Below are 15,480 nucleotides of genomic sequence, written 5' to 3'. Positions count from 1 at the left end.
CCAAAACATCTGGAGGGCCGAAGTTTGGGGATGCCTGGACTAGATGGTCTCTTCTAGCTCCACAGTTCTAGGTTTCTGCGTTTAACATGGAAGAGGCCCCTGGATTGGCTCCAATAAAAGGGCTCAGGTAGCACCAGGTGCGTCAAAGAATCTGACCTATTGGAAGGCGCTTGGTTGGCTTCTGTGAGGATGCTAGAGAAGATGGGACGCTTTTGGCCAGACCCAGCGCGGCTGCTCTTAGGTTCTTCATGCCAGCCAAACACAGAAAACAAAATTAAGACAGAAAGAGGGAGGGAGGGAGAGCGAGAGCAGGAGGGTATCATAAAAATAATTTATTGTTCCTTTGTATAATAACAACTCGGATTCCCTTTAGTGTAACTCGTCCCTGGGAAGGTGCTGGGCAATGGCGCTGCCCTCCCTCCCCGCTCAGGTGTGTGCCTATTAAAAGTCATATAACAGGGTGTGAAGCCTCATCCTGCCCTGCCATGGGTCCCAAGTATTGTGCCCTGTTAGCTGGAGTGTCAGTGGAGGGGCAGAGAGGGGGAAACATTCTTGCCAAGGAAGGAGCCAGAGGCATCCCTGGCCTGTTCTGCTGGTCTGTGGAAACTAGGCGGCAGGAGTCCCTGGTTAGGCAGAGCCCCCACCTCCTGATATGCTCCACCACCCCTGCTCTCTCTGGGGATACAGAGAGGCAAACTTTTGGGAACAAAGGGGGTGTGGGGAGGGGCAGTTGCCACATGAAGGGTCTCCCCCAAACCTTTGGAGGCGAGGCAGCAATGGCCATTTCCCTCTCCTGCCACAGAGACACACACAAAATTCACCTTCCTCCCATCATCCCCCGTGGTAGTGATCAGGCGGACTGGTGGGGAACAGAGGGCAGGCACAAAGACACAAGAGGCCGTGCCTGACCCCGGACATGCTTGAGTAACAAAACGTGACAAGAACGAGGTGCCCTCTGGGTAGGGAGCCCGAGAGGGGAAAGAATGAACCCCACTTAGTAACTGGGTGCCTAAACTTTCTTCCACCCCCCAGCTGCCATGGGTGGCCAGTCCAATGCCTTACGTCGCCACACTGGCATATTGGAGGGGTGGGATGGGTGACGGCCGAGCTCCCCTTCACTTCCTGGGGGCCGCAGAGGGGGACTGGCCCCTGCTCTCCCAGACTTCGCGGATGGTGCGGCGGACCTCCCGCGGGAGGTGGAGGGTCTCGGCGTGGCACTGGAGGATGTGCTGCTTGACAGTGGCCAGGCAGATGCGGCGCAGAGGGTACTCGCACACCATGCAGACCAGGTGGTTGGCCGCGGCGTCAAAGTCCACGAGGAAGCGGGCGCGCCAGGTGGGGTTGAAGCTCTTGGCCAGGAGAGGGGCGTCCTCGCTGCCCGCTGCCGCCCGCTGCCGGCGGGGCTTGGCTTTGCAATCTTTGGCGTTGCTGCCGGGGGAGTTGGCCAGGGCCCGAGGGGCAGGGTCCCGTGGTGGGCAGAGCTGGCGGGGAGGAGGATCCGTGGAGTGAAGCCGAAGTAGAGACACAGAGCAGTTGCGATCTGGGGAGGAAGAGGCGGTGAATTGAAATGCAGAACAGGCTGTTCGCTCGGTCCCCACCTAGCCCAGAATTGTAGAGTTGGAAGGGGGCAACAGGGGTCAACTGGCCCAACTCTCTGCAATGCAGGAATGTTCTGCCCAATGTGGGGCTCGAACCCACAACCCTGATATTCAAGAGTCTCCTGCTCTATCAACTGAGCTGCTCTCACAACTAAAAGTGAGCATTTAGACAGCAAAGAAAGAGCTCAGCTGGATCAAGCCAAAGGCTGCCCATCTAGCCCAGCCTCCCATTCTCATGGTGGCCAACCAGATGCCCATTATGGGAAGCTGATCATAGAATCAGAGTTGGAAGGGACCGTGGGGATCATCTGTGGGGATCATCTAGTCCAACCCCCTGAAATGCAGGAATATGCAGCTGTTCCATACGGGTATCGAACCTGCAACCTTGGAATTATCAGCAGCATGCTCTAACCAACTGAGCTATCCAGGCTGCTAAGCAGGACTTGAGGGCAAAAGTGCTCTCTCCACCCACTCAGATAGCTCAGTTGGCAAAGCATGAGACTCTTAATCTCAAGGCTGTGGGTTCCAGCCTCACGATGGGCAGAAAGATTCCTGCATTGCAGGGGGTTGGACTAGATGACCCTCATGATCCCTTCCAACTTCGTGATTCTGTGAATCCCCAGCAGCTGGTCCCTGGAGACATGTACTGCCTTCATTTACTGCTTCTACCAGTGGAGGTAAAGCAGAGCAGCCGTGGCTTGTAGCCATGAATAGCCTTAAGCATCATGAATTCGTGTAATCCTCTTTTATAGCCATCCAAGTTGGCGGGCAGTACCTACACCTCAGAGATGCCCCTGGGAAGTCCCCAAGCATAGCAGAAAGCTCAGGGGGCGGGCAGGGCTGAGAATGGGGGTATATAAAGAGAAGAGATGTTGGTGTGCAAATCTTGCCTTGGGAGAGGGAAGGAGTTCCAATCCAGTTTTCAGCTGGGCTTCAGCCTTGGCTGAGCTTGGAGGGAATGAGCCAGTGAGGTGACGTTACTCTTGTTTTGGTGACTTTTGATACACAGCTGGCAAGTTTGGAGATAATATCCAGCCTCCCAATTAGCAGGGGGGAAACCATAACACAGCAAGGACAGGAAACATCGCTTGTTTGTGCTAAAACAGGGGTGGTGAGTTTCCAGCCTGCAGGCCAATCCTGGCCAGGCAGATGGTCAAGTTTGGTCAGCTCTACCTACCTGCCCATCAGCTGCCATTCAGGGAAATGGGTTCAATTCTGCCTGTGGAAACAGGCACTTGCAGCCAGACCGGGATTTAGCATCCCTGGCAGTCAGCTGAAGAGTGGGTAGTGGGTGGGCTTAAATCCGACCCAGTTTGGCCCCTTGTGCCTGTTCCTTACTGGAAACAAGCGGCAAGACTTACCCACTGCTCTCTTCCTTGGGCCTGGCTTTGCTTCAGAGTCCTGGGGTGGTTCTGTAACAACAACATTGGCAATACGTTGTGGCCATCTGAATAACAGAATTATGGAGTGGGAAGCAGCAGTCATCTGCAGCATCCCAGACAGAGGGCCGTCCCACCTCTCCTTAAGCCAATGGCAAGACCACCAACAGCTCCCAAGGAAGCCTGGTTCCCTGCCATTCCCACCCCTTGCCTCTAGTCCTGCAGGTGGAGATGGAGACTCCGATGTTGCTGGACTCAATCACCCCTAGCCGTTGGCCGTGCCTGCAGGGGCTGATGGGAGTTGGAGTCTTCCAGACCTGCTTTAACAGGTTAGAACAGTTTTAAGGGCAGGGTGGGCAGCCTGCAGCCCTCCGGACATTGCTGGGTGCCCAACTTGCAGCAGTCAAGGAGGTGGCTTTTTTCACCAGCTGGCGTACAGCTGAGCTGTGGGCTGACTTCCTGACCCTGCCCTGCTCCTTCCGCCACCGCCAGTTGCCAGGGTGGGAAAAGAGAAGCCGACGGGATGGGAGGCAGAGGGTGGGGAGAGGTCAGTGCAAGTCCGAGCCTCCAGGACACTGACCCTCGAGCCTAACTGCAGCTCTGCCTCCACCTCCTTCTCAGGGAGGCCATATGATGGCCTGGCTGTGTGCATGTTGCATTTGACAGGGAATGTGCCTCTGGTTTAGGCTCAGGTGGCAGTGGCAGCAATGCGCACGTTTGTGCAAGCACTGTTTTACCTGATCTCCCCTTCCTTCCCCTTTCCCTCACGGAGGGAGATTTACAAGTATGACCGCCAAAGCACTACTCACCCGGTTGAGTCCGGCAGTACAGTTTCAAAGCAAAGCCAGCTGGGAAAGTGCCGTCCGTGAAGATACGGATTTCGGCAGGTGCCGAGCCTGGGACCCCACATTCGGAGAGCCATTCCTTCCCTGGGAAGAAAAGAGGCGGTGAGGAATTAAGCCAATGATTGGGCAACTTTTTCCAGCCTGGGGGCCGCATTTCCTTCTGGGGGCCGTGTGGAAGTGGCACCCGTTGTGGAAGGGGCCAGAGGCGAAAGAGGGTAAAGCATATTGGACCTTTGTCAAGTAAGATGGTTTGTACACACGCTCACACTCCCCACACCCCTGCCCCACTTTCTCTCCTCCATCTACGCAGGCTAGAGGCATAATCAGAATTCAAGGACATATTCCGGCCAGACAAAAACACTCATGGAGGGTGCGGAAGCAAGGCCATGGAGGCAGGTGGCCTGGGAAGCGTCCAGAGTCTGCCACCACTGAAAGTGACTGCTATAAGTTAGACCCATTTAAAGTGACGGGCATGGCTCCACTAGGTTCATTATTTTAAATGGGTCTACTCTGAGGAGGAAACTTAAGTTGGATGTAACCCACACAATCCTATTCTGTCCCCTCCCAAAACAACTTCTAAAAACCCCTCTCCATCGTGAAAGTGTGTGCGTTCATACATTTCCATGTTTTCATCCGGAACCATGAGGACTAGCGACTTGGAGGCACATGTGAGGCAGAAAAACGTGGCCGACAGCACAAAAAAATATGTACTCTGTACCAAGCAGAGCCAAATTCTGCAATCTGTGTAAGTCACGCACGTCAAACTACTCTGCACCCCCCACCCACATTTTTACCCCATCTATTTTGCAAATTATTCTGACTGTGTTGGAGAAGGGGCACACAGTGACTTTTGCAAAGACGAAGGACGGTTTCGTTCAACCCACCAAATTCAGGCTTTCAGTATTACCAAAACCTTGACAGCATGCTTTCAAGCCCCTCTTTAAAGGTTAGAAACTTGACTTTAGAAGGAGCCAAGGAGGAAGGCAGATAAGATCCCGAGAATGCTTGGCGCCTCTGCGGAGCGCTAGCCTGTGGGTGAACACACAAGGAGGCAGCTAGGCACGCAAAGGGAAGGAACGGTGGCGGCGACTGAACAGAAGACGCTTCCATTGCGTTGGGGAGGGAAAAACCTGCCCCCCACTCTAAAAAGCAGCCTTACAGCTCTTGCTGCTAACCTGTGGTCTTGCAGGGCTGCTTGCTCGTGTCTTTGATGGCGCTCAAGCTGTGCCGCCTCTGTTGGCCTTGTGATCGCCGTTCAGGGTCTAAGCGTACATAAAGGAAAAACAGTTCCACGGGTTAGGTCCGTGGTCTTCAACTGGTGGCTGAAGTCAAGTCATATCCCACTCCCACGCTAAAGTGGAAGGCAGTGCCTGTGACCACCAGGTTTCGCTCATCCCGCACACGTTGCAAGAGAAGGGATTTCCGCTCGAGGCTCTTATTATCCCTACAAGACGAGCCTACAGCCGCAAAGACGACTCCTTCTACCCAAGAGCCAGACGTACAGAGACACCCTCTTTGGCACCTGGGCACCTTGGAAAAAGAAGGCTAAAGCCAGACATGTGTGATAAAAACAAACAAACATTGGAATGGGATAAAGGGCCATAGCTCGGTGCTTTGCACACAGTAGGTCCCAGGTTCAATCCCCGGCCTCTCCAAGTAGGGCTGAAAGAACTCCCCTCCATTCCCCCAAATTGAAACCCTGGAGAGCTGCTGCTAGTCAGTGTAGACAGCACTAGGCTAGATCCCTTGGAGTAAGGAAGCTTCCTATTTTCCAGTTTAAATTCAGAACCATGAGGACTAGAATCTCATTTCGTTTTTTAAGGGAGGGGCCACAGTTCACATGTTTCCTGCAGAAAGTCCCAGGTTCAGCTCTCTGGAGGCATCTTCAGGCAGGGCTGCAGAGCGCCCCCTGCCTGAAATCCCAGAGAGCCCCTGCCAGTCCGTGTTGGCAGTGTTAGGCTAGAGGGCAGCTCCCTATTTTTCTTACGAGTGGGTCCTGGGTCTGAGAACGATGAGGATGACCCGTCTAAGCGACGACCACCACCACCACCTCCGGCCCCAGCACTCACCGCAGCGCGCTCTCAGGTGCCCACGCTTCCGACTCGCCGCCTGCCGCTCCTCCGAATCGAGGAGCACCTCTATCTCAGCCGGCTGCTTGCTCTTGCCGGGGTCGCCTGGCAGGGGATAGTTTCAGAAAGGGGAATCAAAAGCGGCACACTGCACTGCGTGTTTGTTCCACGGCAAAGAGTGGAAATAGGCAGCAGCGGGCAGAGGACTTGGCCTCCCAAGGATCTCATCTTCCGTTTAGGGGGAGGGAGAAAGGAAAGAGACAAGTTTCTAGCCCTTATGGATGTGAATTGGTACTCCAAGGCAATGCCTGGAGGAATCTTGGTATCCAGGGTGGAGCTGAGAGAAAGAGAGAGAGAGAGGCTAAGTCAATAGGCAATCGTCTAGGGCAGCCTTTGCATACCCAGAGCCCGCTGGGTGTTCTCAACTACAACTCCCATCAGCCAACATGGCCAGGATGGCTGGGGCTGACGAGAGTTGTAGTTCCAAACACCCAGAGGATGCCTGGTTGGCCTTAGTGCAGGGGTCCCCAGACTTACCGGCGTTTGGGCCGGTTCCCACCGCACCGATCGCGCGGCGGGCCGGAGGACGGGGGAGCGCGCGCCTGTGCGGGCCGGTGGGCGGGGGAGTGCACGCCCGGGCGCATGCGCCCGGGTGCCTACTGGCGCGGCAGCGCGCTTCCAGGGTGGAAAAAGCGCCGAAAATCCGTTGTGCGCATGCGTATGGGCCTCCCCCGACCCGGAAGTGCACCAGAAATGACCTCTTCCGGGTTGGGAGAGGCCCATACGCATGCGCACAAAGGATTTTCGGCGCTTTTTTCCCGACCCGGAAGAGCGCTGCCGTGCTGCGCGCCGTAAGAGCGGGCGTCGGGCGTCGTCGCGGGCCGGATTGGCAGGCCAATTGGGCCGCATCCGGCCCCCGGGCCGTAGTCTGGGGACCCCTGCCTTAGTGCTTTCGCCAGCTGTTTGCTTCTCCCAGTGACTAACAGGCACAAACATAGGCAGAGTGATTGCATTTCCATATATTCTTCATGCATAAATACACAAAAATACACAACTTCATGGTTGCGTTGTCCAACCTAAATGCCAATATCTTCCAATGCCTGTAGTCTTTACATGCCTCTAAAACCCACAATTCATTTCACTGTCAATCCTCAACGCCATCAGGTCTCCTCTTGATCCCTACACCCAACTTTTGCCCGGGGACTGCAGAGATGGAGGGCAGCATGCCTGGACCTCTGCCACCATCCAGCCGTCTAAGGAAAGCAGCGCCCCCTGCCTTCTAGGAAGAACATCACAGCAAGGCGGAGAACAGCCTGGCCCCGCCCACTGGCCAGAGAAGGAGCAGCTGCAGGGAGCTGGCTTCCTCTCTCCGTGCCAGGAAGAACATTTAATAAACACTATGTAAGCGAGAAGAAGTCCACAAGTTTGCTTTTTCCCTCCTCCCTCCCTCCCAATGCTTTTTCCTTTTGCGCTGTGTCTTTTTTAAAGCCTGTAAACCTGTGGGCAGGCTCCGCCTTATCACTGGTTGTCTACAAACTACCCTGGCTTTTTCGGCTAAAGAGCAGAGAAAAATACTTCCACTGAAACGTTTGCCAACATCCTGTTAGTGTAGTCTAAACAATGACTTGAAATGATCCTTGAAAAGTTTTGCCCTAGCAACAAGTCTGCCCTTGGCAACAAGTTTTCCCCTTATCAACAGGTTTCTTTATAAGGCAAGGTCTGGATCGGAGAGAGAGGGGGGGGGAGAGAGAGAGAATGTTGGAGGCTGTTGCTCCGTCCAGATGGCTGAAGAGCAGAGCGAGACAGAATGATTATCTGATCATAGTTTACTTTACTAGACTAGTGGTTATACAAGATGTAGTGTGAATTCGACAATAAATGCATTAAGAAGAACCAGAACGGGAGGTGTGTTTATTCCCCACGTGAGCGCTCGCCAAGAGAAGAGCTGAATTGTGAAGAATATGGATTCTGGAAGACTTTCCGGGTGACTCTGCTGACCGGAAAAGAAACCCCAAAGGATGGCAAACTGCACTGACACCCCCAGCCCCTCCTCCAGGAGGCAAATGGAAGATGCAGACACGGAGGGCGACTTTGCTCAAGCTCTCTTCAAAACCCAAAACCTTTTCCAGACCCAACTGGAGATGGCACCATTTAATGCAACACTGATCTGCGTCCTTGTGCGTTACCTGCAGGGGAAGGTTGTGGCTCTGGCTCAGGAAGCACTTCCCCTTCGCTCCAGGCTTCCAGGATGTTGCGCTTCTCTTCCAAGCTGAAGTCCAAGGAGTGGGCGTGATGCTCCAGAATGTGTTTGCGGGCGGCCACAGGCCCCGAGGCGCTCAGGCTGCCGCCGCACACCATACACACTGGCTGGCCGCCCCCCGAGCTCTCCGCAATCAGGTACTCCTGACTCCAGGAGCTGCCTGCCTCTTCTGGGCCAACCTCGGCCACCGGGATTACAACCAGCCGCTCTCCTGGGGGTGAGAAAGGGGGCACGTTGGGATGGAGGAGGGGTCTGACGCCTGCCTTGGAGACAGTTCCCATATCCCTGACTCCTTGTGCACGCTCTGCCCCCTTCCTTTCTCTAACCATTAGGACAGAGATGCACTCCAGACGTTGCCGGGCTACGAGTCCCATCATCCCCCATGATCATGCTGGCTGAAATGGATGGGAGTTGGAGTCAGGGCAGGCAGAGGGAGCCCTTGGCTGCCCTATGGATGGCATTGGGAATGAAACTCCCATCAGCCACAGCCACTATGGCCTCCCATCAGGAATGGCGGTGGTTTTTGCCTAGAGAGCAGCCACATGACCTCCACTCCTCTCTTCTAGGCCAGCCTCATTGGCTCAAGCTTTTTCCAATGGCAACAAACAGCTCTGATTATTGTTTCATGGGCTACCTCAAGGCTGGGGGGGTCCTTTTCCACCCTAAGAACCCAAGAAAAGCCCTGCAGGTTCGCGTAGTGGCCAGCAACTGACAGTGGAGGGAGAACATGGCCATTGTGGCTGGTAGCCATTGATCGCCTTGTCCTCCGTGAATTTGCCTAACCCTCTTTTAAAGCCATCCAAGTTGGTGGCCACCACCGCATCTTGCTGGAGAGAATCCCACAGTTTAGCTATGTGCTACGGGAAGAAGTAGAGTGGTGCCTCGCAAGACGAATTCAATTCGTTCCGCAAGTCAATTCGTTTTGAGAAAAATTTGTCTTGCGAATCGCGGTTTCCCATAGGAATGCATTGAAATTTCTTTTTTTTTTTTGCCCACAGGAACGCATTAATTAAATTTCAACGCGTTCAATTAAATTTCAATGGTAAACCGTGATTCGCAAGACGAATTTTTCGCAAAACGAATTCGTCTTGTGAGTCACCATCAGATCGCAAGACGTGTTCGTCTTGCGAAAAATTCATCTTGCAGGGCATTCGTCTTGCGAGGTACCACTGTATCTCCTTTTGTTTGTCCTCAAGCATCAGCCTGGGATTGGGCATCCCCGAGTTCTAGGATGACTTGAGGGGAGGGACTTTCCCTGCCCTGCGCCCTGGAGGGGCACACTCCCCACCTCTGTCCACGGGATCTGTGTGGGGTCCATCCAGCCTGGCTGGGGGGCAACTGGGGAGCAGATGCCCTGCGGCCACTTTCTCCTTCTCCTTCTTGCACTTCAAAGAGACCTTGAGGTAGTCCAAGAGGGGAGCTTCTGCCTTCAGTGCCATGAGAGTTTCAAAGGCGGTGGGGCTGGCACAACAAAAGCCCACCTGGAGAAAAATAAGCAGCACTGTTCAGGCTGCGGGGGGGGGGGGTGGATGGAGAAGGGAAAGAAACATTTTCAAGTTGACAACCTCAGTTCCCACACCTCTTTTTCTCCTGGCCAACCACACCCACCCAAAGAATAGTGGTACCTTGGTTCTTGAACAGCTTGGCTCCTGAACAAATCGTCCAGCTCCCAAATGTCGCAAACCTGGAAGTAGGTGTTCCCATTTGTGAAGCTTTTCAGAAGCTTAACATCCAGCGCAGCTTCTGCTTGAGTGCAGGAAGCTCCTGCAGCCAATCGGAAGCTGTGCCTTGGTTTTCAAACAGTTTGGGGCATCAAACGGACTTCCGGAACGGATTAAGTTCGAGAAGCAAGGTACCACTGTATAGGAAGGCTCTGTCATTATTTACTGTATTTATTTAAGATATTTAAATAACACTTAATATTTAAATATTCCCGGTGGCTGCTCCCAGACATTGGGACTCCCTCCCTAGAGAAGCTAGACTGGCTCTCTCCTTGTTGTCCATCCTCTGGCAGGTGAAGACTTTCTTGTTCCAACAGGCGTTTGGGAACTGACTGCTTTTAAGGAAAGGGCTGGTGCTGTGCTGCTTTTATTGTAATTATTGGTATGGTTTCATACACCCTGTGTATGTATACGGTTTTGTTTTTATCGATGTTTAATTGTTTTTCAGTGATTGCTTTTTCTGTTTTTAGCAGCTCTTGTTTTTTACCTGTAAGCCGCCTTGCTTCCTATCAGGGGCAAAAGGCAGGGTATAAGCAAGCAAGCAAGCAAACAGAATCAGAATCAGAATTTCTAAGCAGCGTGAACAAATTGCTAACAACCATTCGAAAATAAGAACAAATAAAATTCATCACAGAAACAGAGCTTTACTAACTTCCTGCTGATGAAGCCAAGAAGGAAAAAGGGGGAGAGAAAATAAGCAGACTCGGACCACGACACGAAGCAATTCTGGGATACAAGCTGTGGGAAGCATAGCTATTTGGGGACCTGAAGGCCATTGCTATAGTCACTCCTCCTCTCAATTATATTTGTTTATCTCCACTCACAAAAGTCTTCTTTGTCTGCAGGCCACAGGAACCATGTGTGGGTGGGGATCCGAGGGCCATACAGGGGAGACATATAGAGCCAAACTGCACACTCTGCTGTACATTGTACATTTTAAAGTGTTATTTGGATGAATGCAAGGATAAAGTTTGCCGACCTGCTGGAATATAGGATATCCCCTTCCTCTTTGCTGAGTACATGCGCAAAACATCCTAAGAAACCTGCTCCCTGAGTTGTTGCTACCCCCAATCTTTTGTTTTCTTGTTCAGGATTTTTTTAAACAAACAAACAAACAAACAAACAGGCACCCTGTGTTCAAATTTACCTCCCACCACCTTGAGGACTAGAAACTTCATTACTTTTAAAGCAAGTACTTTGAGACCGCCACACTATGGGCAAAAGGAACTGCATAATGCACAGGGATGTGACATTAATTCCAAACCCTTCTTACCTATGGCAGGGCGTCAATCCTGATCGTAACCAGAGGAAGTGCTTGGGATCTAGAATCCACTCAGTGCTGCCTGGAGATAGCAAAGTCGCTCGCTCTTCTGGAAACGGAAGGGGGGGAATAGTGAATTCATTAGCCAAAAGAGTCTTTGTTTCCTAGAAAAGAGGAGAACCCAAGGGGAAACATACTACTTGTGTTTTCTTTAGGAAAAACTTCACATGTAGAAAGTGTCATCATCTCCGAAGAAGAGGGAGGCTGTGAACACACACTCCATGCATTTAAAGCACATGGCTTCCCCCCCCCCAAATTATGGGAATTGTAGTGTGGTGGGAACTGTAGTTCAGGGAGCAGTAAGCTACAATTCCCAGGATCCTGTGGGCAGCCTTACTGTGCTCAAAGTGCATTCAGCATAACAACATAACCTGGAGGATGTTTGTTTAATAAGCTTGTCATCCCCTCCTCTGCTCCTGCACATTCAGGGCCAATCTCTTTTTCCCCTGGTTTGAATATGTATTGTCTTTCCTGCTTTGACTGCTGGGTCTTTGCCCTGACACCAAATCCCCACCTCTTTAAATTATAAAGGTGTACTCCATGCATGTCCAAAAAAGAAACAGTCTCAACATCCCGTGGAAATCTAACTTCCCTCCCCAAAGCCACAAGGCCCTGTTCACATTTTTGCCATGTCCACAATTACTCCCACCAGGACCTCAAATCTCCTCCATCCTCTAAGGCAAACCCACAACTATTACTTTTGTTATGAAATTATTGAAATTGTCTATTCTGATCTCATTGTTATAAGCCACTTTGAGAATCATTTCGGGTGGGGTGGGGTGGGGAAAGGTGGCCTACAAATAAAGTGATAATAATTATGAAATAATATCACTTTCCTTCAAGTCTTTATTTCTCCAGAATCTCATTTCTCCCACCAAACAATTTGCATTGTTGCATCTCCCTGTTCTGAACCTTCTACCCCAAAGTGTATAATAACAATAAAAACAAACAACAACAACAACAACAACAATTCATTATTTGTACCCCACTCTGGGCGGCTTACAAAAAATATTAAAAATACAATAAAACAACTTTGCACCTCCTCCCCCCTCACCAGGCACCATTTAAATTATTTCCAGGATCTTAGCTAGCCAGCCAGCCTGCTTGGCTTCTCCTTCTAGACCTCCCACCCTTCTCTACCTTGCCTCTACCCACAGAAGTTTTCTCCTCTGTTCTCCCTCTACACCCTGCCCCACACCATCCCTCACAGGGTAATACTCTTTTCAGGGTCTTTGTGTGTCTCATCTGCATCTTAAAAGAGGCAAAATGTCCCGATCTTTTGCAGATGCGCCCTATACTTTGTTCTTCCTCTCCATAGCTGCCAAGTTATCCCTTTTTTACAGGGATTTTCCCTTATGCTGAATAGGCTTCCTCGCGAGAAAAGCGAAAACTTGGCAGCTATGTTCCTCTCCTCCTTGGATTAATCCATCATACCTTCTTCTGAATTACAATCTTCCCCATTATCTCCCAAAAGGAGGCAAAGGTCCATGTCCCTCCACCACCACCCAGATCTCCCCACTGTACCATTCTGATTCCTTCCTGAAACTCAGGCCTCCCCAATCCCAGGTATCACCCCCATCCACTCAGCACAAGGGGCTCCATTTTCACATCTCCTCTCTTAAGAGTCCATGGGTTGCCTCCAATGTTCAGAGTAGAGCCATGGAAATGAATGGACCTGGATGTTCATTTCAGCGAGTCTGCTTTGAGTAGGACTTAGCTGGATAAAACCCTAACACACCAAACCCCCTTCCCACTACTAGCCATGCCATAGGCTCCCTCTTCTTCTCTCCACCCCCCCCCATTAATATTCTTCTGACCTCCCCACATGCTCACCCTTCCTGAGCCAGGCAACCCCACTGAATATCCCTACCAGGCACTTGCCCTTGTGACTTGATCCTCCATCCTTACTTTCCCTCTTTCAGCCCCACCTCAAAAAAACAGCCCCCAACCCCCCCTCTTGGTTCCCACCTAGCTCTTTGCCAGTCCCTTCCCTTCAACCTAAGCAGCTGTGGGGGGGACGATGACGATGACAATAGTGACCTTGTAATACCATTAAACAGCAAGAAGAAAAATAAGTTCTCCCCCCACCCAAACACCACCCCAGGTGTTTTTCGGGGGGGGGGGAGAGAAAGACACCAGCCCTTCTCCCATCCCACCTGGTGGTGACCATCTCTCTGTGTGTGTGCATGCACGCAATGAGCACATCAACCCACCACAGGTGCATTTATGGCGGAGGGGAGTAGGGAGCACCATCCTCTCCCCTTTTCCAGATGTGCCAACCCCTCCAGCCCTTCCCCCACCCATTGTGCTGCTGGTGTGGGGAGACGCCAGCCCTCCCCCCCAACCCTGATGTGTTAATTGGAGGGGGGAGCAGCACCCCAGTTGTGGGAGGGGAAATACCACCATAACTGAGGGAGAAATACCATCACAGCTGAGGGGCAACCAACCCTTCCCACCCCCGTTGTGTTTTGGGGGGAACGCCAGTTCCATCCTAGCTATGTTTATTGGGGAAGAATAGCCCCCACCAGCAACATCTATGACGGGGGGGGTGAACAGCTCCCCAGCTGGGGGGGGGCATCAGACCCTCCTCCCACCCCAGGTGTGGGGGGACAGCAGCCCCCCTCCCATATTTGGGGGCCGGTAACACCTCCCCCTCGTGTCTTGACCCCCGCCCCTACCTACGCAACGGGCCTCTCTCCCCACCTGGCCGCTCAGCTGCTCGAGGCCTCCCGAGCTCTCCGGCTGGAGCCCCCGCCACGCAGCATAGAGCTCTCCAGCTCCCAGCGAGGCAGAGCGGCCTCTCCTCCCCGCTCCCACTCTATGGTTTCATTGTCCGAAGGACCTTTCCCTCCTCCGCTCTGTTGTCAGAGATAGCCATAACTTCCGGCGGGAAAGGGAACGCCGCCATAGATACCTCGCCCCGGCGGCTGTTTTCTTATCTCTACGTTCCGCATCGGAAGTTGCGTCCGGCAGCGAAAGGAACGGTCCGCTTTCAGGCCGGAAGTTCTCGCTCGGGAGCGCAACGATGGCGTATAGGTCTCCATTTTCTTAGATCTGCGTTGCCTTCGCTACCCAGCGGATCCAATGGCCAGCGCGGCGTTCTCTTCTCTTCCCCGCCCCTCCGCAGGTTATAGACCACTCGGCGCAGGGGGCAGACCAGGAGTGTAGAGGCGGGCGGCTAGCGATTCCGAGAAAGGTTGCCCCCTGGAGGAGAAGGGGTGGCGTTGCAGGAAATATAAGGGAGTGACAAAGGCGATTTAGAGCCTGCAGCGGGGACGGAGGGTTCCGCGTAGGGGGCGGAAGTAGCTGTGCCCATAGGGAAGCAAGTTCTCGGCATGCAGGATATCCCGGGTTCAACCTCCAGTTTAGAAAGAGATCAAAGAGCCTAAAGGAAGCGAAAAGTCCAACTCTTTCTGTTTCCAAATAAGTGCCAACCAGAGATGCCTGTAACAAAACCCCACAGGTCTTCCCCCGATGCCTCCATGCCAGCATCCCTGAGATAGACTGACTTGGCATTTGAAGGTAGACTGCCTCTGGATGTGGAGGCTCAGTGTAGCTGTCATTAATAATATAGCTCTTCCTCTAGCTCCCTTCCTCCATGGGTAGGAAGCCATCGGAGCTAGTGGCCAGCCCTCACAGCACATTGTAGCATTGAGTTTCATGTGTTTGTTTGAAGAAGTGCTTTTCTTGACTTCTTATCCCCTAGCTCCCAGTCAGTTTTGTGAGAGGATACCAACCCCCTTTCTAATCATTGTGGGAAAGGAAGAAATAGATGGACAATCCATTTTCATCTGTATAGTGCTACAAACGTCTGTCAAGTCATATCTTTGTTTACCATCACCACCACCACATTGTAAATCCCTCAAATGTTTTAGTTTAGCTTTCTTTGCAGGGGAAATTTTTCAATCACCCGATCATCTGGGAAACAACAAGAAGTCTTGTGGCATCTTTAAGGTGTTTCCAGGCTCTTTGTTCTTTTGGCAACGACAGTTTAGGAATCAGTAAACTTCAGGCCCCTTTCTCCATCTCCCGTTCTCTTCTCCTACTCATATTACAAACCAAATTATAATGAGGGAAAACAGCAAAACTTTGGAGTGCTACAGAGCTCTGAAACAAACAGAATACCCATATTGTATCGCTAAGCCTTACAAGAACCTTGTAAGGTAGGACAGTATTATAACCCTTACATAGCAGATTGTTCAGTCTGAGGCTGAAAGAATTGCCTGCTGCCCGATAGACCTCCCCACCCACTGTGGGAAGAAATAGATCTGACCCTTGTGTGTGTAA

General features: G+C 52.1%; 1 protein-coding gene across 16 annotated transcripts; it reads right to left on the bottom strand.

Moving 5' to 3' along the window:
- Positions 1-317: 317 nt before the first annotated feature.
- Positions 318-14,249, bottom strand: SPINDOC (spindlin interactor and repressor of chromatin binding). Of its 16 annotated transcripts, none has more exons than XM_035098362.3 (9): positions 14,108-14,156; positions 11,146-11,242; positions 9,440-9,661; positions 8,078-8,362; positions 5,892-5,996; positions 4,998-5,084; positions 3,787-3,906; positions 2,960-3,010; positions 318-1,540 (listed from the first exon to the last, which is right to left on the bottom strand). In XM_035098362.3, exons 3-9 carry the CDS (start codon positions 9,588-9,590, stop codon positions 1,116-1,118), a joined length of 1,224 nt encoding a protein of 407 aa, XP_034954253.2. In that variant the 5' UTR covers positions 9,591-9,661; positions 11,146-11,242; positions 14,108-14,156; the 3' UTR covers positions 318-1,115. The 16 variants fall into 16 exon arrangements, with proteins under 16 accessions (XP_034954253.2, XP_034954250.2, XP_034954251.2 ...); XM_035098359.3 differs by having other exon boundaries at positions 13,897-14,149; XM_035098360.3 differs by having other exon boundaries at positions 13,872-14,143.
- Positions 14,250-15,480: the final 1,231 nt, after the last annotated feature.

This window comes from Zootoca vivipara, chromosome 16 (genome assembly GCF_965207765.1).
Source record: "Zootoca vivipara chromosome 16, rZooViv2.hap1.1, whole genome shotgun sequence".
Taxonomy (NCBI): Eukaryota; Metazoa; Chordata; class Lepidosauria; order Squamata; family Lacertidae; genus Zootoca; species Zootoca vivipara.
The sequence above is the reverse complement of the archived record's forward strand: the minus strand, read 5'-3'. Positions and strand labels throughout refer to the sequence as shown.